Source organism: Ranitomeya imitator, chromosome 1 (assembly GCF_032444005.1).
Source record: "Ranitomeya imitator isolate aRanImi1 chromosome 1, aRanImi1.pri, whole genome shotgun sequence".
Lineage (NCBI taxonomy): Eukaryota > Metazoa > Chordata > Amphibia > Anura > Dendrobatidae > Ranitomeya > Ranitomeya imitator.
Window position 1 is genome coordinate 973,252,542 of NC_091282.1, and position 6,745 is coordinate 973,259,286.

The window sequence follows — 6,745 nt, forward strand, 5'->3', positions numbered from 1 at the left end:
CACTCTGCATCCCAGAGCTTCCAGCTAGCAAGGCAAAATCATGATAGCCAACTGGACAAGGAAACAATGAACAAATAATTAACTAGCAGGGACTTAGCTTCTGCTGGAGTAGACAGGTCACCAGAAAGATCCAAGAGCGAACTGAACCAGTACAAGAACATTGACAGCTGGAATGGAGTAACGATCTGAGTGGAGTTAAATAGAACAGCCAGCCAAAGAATAAACTACGTCACCTGTGGAAGGAACCTCAGAAGCAGCAGCTCCACTCACAGCCACAAGAGGGAGTCCATGGACAGAACTCGCCGAAGTACCATTCATGACCACAGGACGGAGTTCGAAAACAGAATTCACAACAGTACCCCCCCTTGAGGAGGGGTCACCGAACCCTCACCAGAGCCGCCAGGCCGATCAGGACGAGCCAAATGAAAGGCACGAACTAGATCGGCAGCATGAACATCAGAGGCAAAAACCCAGGAATTATCTTCCTGACCATAACCCTTCCACTTAACCAGGTACTGGAGTTTCCGTCTCGAAATACGAGAATACAAAATCTTCTCCACCACATACTCCAACTCCCCCTCGACCAACACCGGGGCAGGAGGATCAACGGAGGGAACTATAGGCGCCACGTATCTCCGCAATAACGACCTATGGAACACATTATGGATGGCAAAAGAAGCTGGAAGGGCCAAACGAAATGACACAGGATTGAGAACTTCAGAAATCTTATACGGACCAATGAAACGAGGCTTAAACTTAGGAGAGGAAACCTTCATAGGAACATGACGAGATGACAACCAAACCAAATCCCCAAAACAAAGTCGGGGACCAACACAGTGCCGACGGTTAGTGAAACGTTGAGCCTTCTCCTGGGACAATGTCAAATTGTCCACCACATGAGTCCAAATCTGCTGCAACCTGTCCACCACCGTATCCACACCAGGACAGTCCGAAGGTTCAATCTGCCCTGAAGAGAAACGACGATGGAAACCAGTATTACAGAAAAAAGGCAAAACCAAAGTAGCCGAGCTGGCCCGATTATTAAGGGCGAACTCAGCCAAAGGCAAGAAGCACACCCAATCATCCTGATCAGCAGAAACAAAGCATCTCAGATATGTCTCCAAAGTCTGATTAGTTCGTTCGGTTTAGCCATTTGTCTGAGGATGGAAAGCCGAAGAAAAAGACAAATCATTGCCCATCTTGGCACAAAAGGACCGCCAAAACCTCGAAACAAACTGGGAACCTCTGTCCGAGACGATGTTCTCCGGAATGCCATGCAAACGAACCACATGCTGGAAAAACAAAGGCACCAAATCAGAGGAGGAAGGCAATTTAGACAAGGGTACCAAATGGACCATCTTAGAGAAGCGATCACAAACCACCCAAATGACCGACATCCTTTGAGAGACAGGGAGATCCGAAATAAAATCCATGGAAATATGCGTCCATGGCCTCTTCGGGACCGGCAATGGCAAAAGCAACCCACTGGCACGAGAACAGCAGGGCTTAGCCCGAGCACAAGTCCCACATGACTGCACAAAAGAACGCACATCCCGTGACAAAGAAGGCCACCAAAAGGATCTAGCCACCAAATCTCTGGTACCAAAGATTCCAGGATGCCCAGCCAACACCGAACAATGAAGCTCAGAGATAACTCTACTAGTCCATCTATCATGGACAAACAGTTTTTCCACTGGACAACGGTCAGGTCTATCAGCCTGAAACTTCTGCAGCACGCACCGCAAATCAGGGGAGATGGCAGACAAAATTACCCCCTCTTTGAGAATACCCGCCGGCTCAGGAACACCCGGAGAGTCAGGCACAAAACTCCTTGACAGGGCATCAGCCTTCACATTCTTAGAGCCCGGAAGGTACGAAACCACAAAATCAAAATGGGAGAAAAACAGCGACAATCGAGCCTGTCTAGGATTCAACCATTTGGCAGACTCGAGATAAGTCAAATTCTTGTGATCCGTCAAGACCACAACGCGATGCTTGGCTCCTTCAAGCCAATGTCGCCACTCCTCGAATGCCCACTTCATGGCCAACAACTCTCGATTGCCAACATCATAATTGCGCTCAGCAGGCGAGAATTTCCTAGAAAAGAAGGCACATGGTTTCATCACCGAGCCATCAGAACTTCTTTGTGACAAAACAGCCCCTGCTCCAATCTCAGAAGCATCAACCTCAACCTGAAACGGAAGCGAAACATCTGGCTGGCACAACACAGGGGCAGAAGAAAAACGACGCTTCAACTCCTGAAAAGCCTCTACAGCCGCCGAGGACCAATTGACCACATCAGCACCTTTCTTGGTCAAATCAGTCAACGGTTTAGCAACACTAGAAAAATTAGCGATGAAGCGACGGTAAAAATTAGCAAAGCCCAGGAACTTCTGCAGGCTCTTCACAGATGTCGGCTGAGTCCAATCATAAATGGCCTGAACTTTTACAGGGTCCATCCCGATAGTAGAAGGGGAAAAAATGAAACCCAAAAATGAAACCTTCTGAACCCCAAAGAGACATTTCGACCCCTTCACAAACAAGGAATTTGCACGAAGGACCTGGAACATCATTCTGACCTGCTTCACATGAGACTCCCAATCATCCGAAAAGACCAAAATATCATCCAAATATACAATCATGAATCTATCCAGGTACTCTCGGAAGATGTCATGAATAAAGGACTGAAACACAGATGGAGCATTAGAAAGCCCGAATGGCACAACCAGGTACTCAAAATGGCCCTCGGGCGTATTAAATGCTGTTTTCCATTCATCGCCCTGTTTAATTCGCACAAGATTATACGCCCCTCGAAGATCTATCTTGGTGAACCAACTAGCCCCCTTAATCCGAGCAAACAAATCAGACAGCAGCGGCAAAGGGTACTGAAATTTGACTGTGATCTTATTAAGAAGGCGGTAATCAATACAAGGTCTCAAAGAGCCATCCTTCTTGGCCACAAAAAAGAACCCTGCTCCCAACGGTGATGACGACGGGCGAATATGACCTTTCTCCAAGGATTCCTTTATATAACTCCGCATAGCGGCGTGCTCTGGCACAGATAAATTAAACAGTCGGCCCTTAGGAAACTTGCAACCAGGAATCAAATTAATAGCACAATCGCAATCCCTATGAGGAGGTAGGGCACTGGATTTGGGCTCTTCAAATACATCCCGGTAATCTGACAAAAACTCAGGGACTTCAGAAGGAGTGGAAGGCGAAATTGACAGCAATGGAACATCCCCATGTACCCCCTGACAACCCCAGCCGGACACAGACATAGATTTCCAATCCAATACTGGATTATGGACCTGTAGCCATGGCAACCCCAAAATGACCACATCATGCAGATTATGCAACACCAAAAAGCGAATATCCTCCTGATGTGCAGGAGCCATGCACATGGTCAATTGAGTCCAGTACTGAGGCTTATTCTTGGCCAAAGGCGTAGCATCAATTCCTCTCAATGGAAAAGGATACTGCAAGGGCTCCAAGAAAAAAACACAGCGCCTGGCAAACTCCAAGTCCATAAAATTCAGGGCAGCGCCTGAATCCACAGATGCCATAACAGAATAGGACGACAGAGAGCAAATCAGAGTAACGGACAAAAGAAATTTAGACTGTACCGTACCAATGGTGGCAGACCTAGCAAACCGCTTAGTGCGCTTAGGACACTCGGAGATAGCATGAGTGGAATCACCACAGTAAAAACACAGCCCATTCCGACGTCTGTGTTCTTGCCGTTCAGCTCTGGTCAAAGTCCTATCACATTGCATAGGCTCAGGCCTATGCTCAGAGAATACCGCCAAATGGTGCACAGCTTTGCGCTCACGCAAGTGCCGATCGATCTGAATGGCCGAGGACATAGACTCATTCAGACCAGCAGGCGTGGGAAATCCCACCATGACATCCTTAAGGGCTTCAGAAAGACCCTTTCTGAAAATTGCCGCCAGGGCACAGTCATTCCACTGAGTAAGCACAGACCACTTTCTAAACTTCTGACAGTACACCTCCGCTTCATCCTGACCCTGACACAAAGCCAGCAAGATTTTCTCTGCCTGATCCACTGAATTTGGTTCATCATAAAGCAATCCAAGCGCCAGAAAAAACGCATCTACATCACGCAATGCAGGATCTCCTGTTGCAAGGGAAAATGCCCAGTCTTGAGGGTCACCACGCAACAAAGAAATAATGATCTTTACTTGTTGAACGGGGTCACCAGAGGAGCGAGGTTTCAAAGCTAGAAACAGTTTACAATTATTTTTGAAATTCAGGAATTTTGATCTATCCCCAGAAAACAAATCAGGAATAGGAATTCTAGGCTCTAACATCGGATTCTGAACCACAAAATCTTGAATGTTTTGTACCCTTGCAGTGAGATGATCCACACAAGAGGACAGACCTTGAATGTTCATATCTACACCTGTGTCCTGAACCACCCAGAGGTTAAGGGGAAAAGAAAGACAAAAAACACTGCAGAGAAAAAAAAATGGTCTCAGAACTTTTCTTATCCCTCTATTGAGATGCATTAATACTTTAGGCCAGCTGTACTGTTATGGACCTGGTGGTTAGGAGCACCCGGAACGACCTGATGGTTAAACTCACACAGGACAAGCTCTGGGAAGTGGGAGCTCTGCTGACCGCAACCCCTAATCCTATCACACAACTAGAAATAGCCGTGGAGCATACCTAACACGACCTAGATGCCTCTTCACAGCCTAAGAGCTAACTAGCCCTAAAGATAGAAAATAAAGCCTACCTTGCCTCAGAGAAATTCCCCAAAGGAAAAGGCAGCCCCCCACATATATTGACTGTGAGTTAAGATGAAAGTCACAAACACAGAAATGAAACAGGTTTCAGCAAAGGGAGGCCAGACTTACTAAACAGACTGAGGATAGGAAAGGTATCTTTGCGGTCAGCACAAAAAACTACAAAAGACCACGCAGAGTGTGCAAAAAGACCTCCGCACCGACTCACGGTGCGGAGGTGCCACTCTGCATCCCAGAGCTTCCAGCTAGCAAGGCAAAATCATGATAGCCAACTGGACAAGGAAACAATGAACAAATAATTAACTAGCAGGGACTTAGCTTCTGCTGGAGTAGACAGGTCACCAGAAAGATCCAAGAGCGAACTGAACCAGTACAAGAACATTGACAGCTGGCATGGAGTAACGATCTGAGTGGAGTTAAATAGAACAGCCAGCCAAAGAATAAACTACGTCACCTGTGGAAGGAACCTCAGAAGCAGCAGCTCCACTCACAGCCACCAGAGGGAGTCCATGGACAGAACTCACCGAAGTACCATTCATGACCACAGGAGGGAGTTTGAAAACAGAATTCACAACACTTCTCAGTCATTGCCCACACCAGCGCCAACAACTCCAGCTTAAATGAACTGTAGTTTTCTAGTTTCCTTTCCAAGTCATGGAAAGACCGACTGGCGTATGCGATGACGCCCTCTTTCCCGTCCTGCATCTGCGATAGTATGGCCCTGAGGCCCTGCAGGCTCCCATGAGTGTGCTAGATGAACGGTTGTGTGAAGTCAGCATAGGCCAGCATGGGGGCCTCCGTCAAAGCCTTCTTCAAAGCCAAGAATGCCTCCTCCTGACGCTTCCCCCACCTTATGTTCTTGCTTTTGGTGCAAGATGACACTTCCCTCAACATCACCTGGAATGGATTAGCAAGGCGGGTAAAGTCTTCTACGAAGCGTCTGAAGTGTCCTGTGAGTCCCAGGAACGCATGCACATCTTTTACAGTTTTTGGAGTTGGCCACTTTTGTACCGCAGCGATCTTGTCCTGGGAAGGCCTCACCCCCTCAGCGGAGACCACTTTTCCCAAGTATTCAATCTTGGTACACAAGAGGTGACATTTCTGGGGTTTCACTCTCAAGCCATATTTCTGTTGCCGACTCAGAACTTGCTCTAGTCTCTGCAGATGCTCCTCAAAGGTGGGGGGCAAAGACGATGATATCATCCAAGTAGATCAAAGTGGCTTCAAAGTTCAGGTCTCCCAGACATCTCTCCATGAGTCGCTGAAATGTTCCTGGGGTGTTTGCTAGGCTGAAGGGCATCCAGTCGAGCTCATACAGTCCCATCGGAAGGATGAAAGCCGTCTTGGCTCAGTCTTGCTCAGACATGGGCAACGGCCAGTAGCCGCTGGCCAAGTCTAACATGGAAAAATATCTGGCATTCTCTAGTGCCGTCAGTGACTCCTCTATCCTGGGCAGTGGGTACGAGTCCCGCACTGTGCAAGCATTGAGCAGGCGATAGTCCACACAGAAGTGCAAGGACCCGTCTTTCTTTCTCACCAAGACTATAGGGGCAGCCCACGGGCTCTGACTCTCGCGTATAACTCTCTTCTTCAGCATGTGTGACAGCATTCCCTTCACCTCCTGGTACATCTGAGGGAGTATTTGGCTGTACCATTCCCGTATTGGTGCCCCATCCCCGGTGGGTATCTCGTGGGTGATGGTCGTGGTACGTCCAAAGTCATCTTCATCTTTGGCGAACGCCTCCTGAAATTTCCCCAATACAGCTTCCACCTGAGGTACCTGCTGTGGAGTAAGTTCTGAGAGCTCCGCCGTCATGCATTCCAGTATCTGGCATCTTTCCTGCAGTAATCTGGGGTCCAGAGCTGCCTTCGCTTTGACAGTCACCAGTCACGGATCTTCTGGTCTTGCGGTCAGCTGTACCACCTCAGTTGGGACCAAATCGTCTGGGAGGCCCAGGACTTGAGCGACTTCTCTT

General features: G+C 48.1%; 1 protein-coding gene across 1 annotated transcript; it reads right to left on the minus strand.

Moving 5' to 3' along the window:
- Nucleotides 1–5,519: 5,519 nt before the first annotated feature.
- On the minus strand, nt 5,520–5,972 carry LOC138652446 (uncharacterized). Its single transcript, XM_069743121.1, has one exon. It carries the CDS (start codon nt 5,970–5,972, stop codon nt 5,520–5,522), a length of 453 nt encoding a protein of 150 aa, XP_069599222.1.
- Nucleotides 5,973–6,745: the final 773 nt, after the last annotated feature.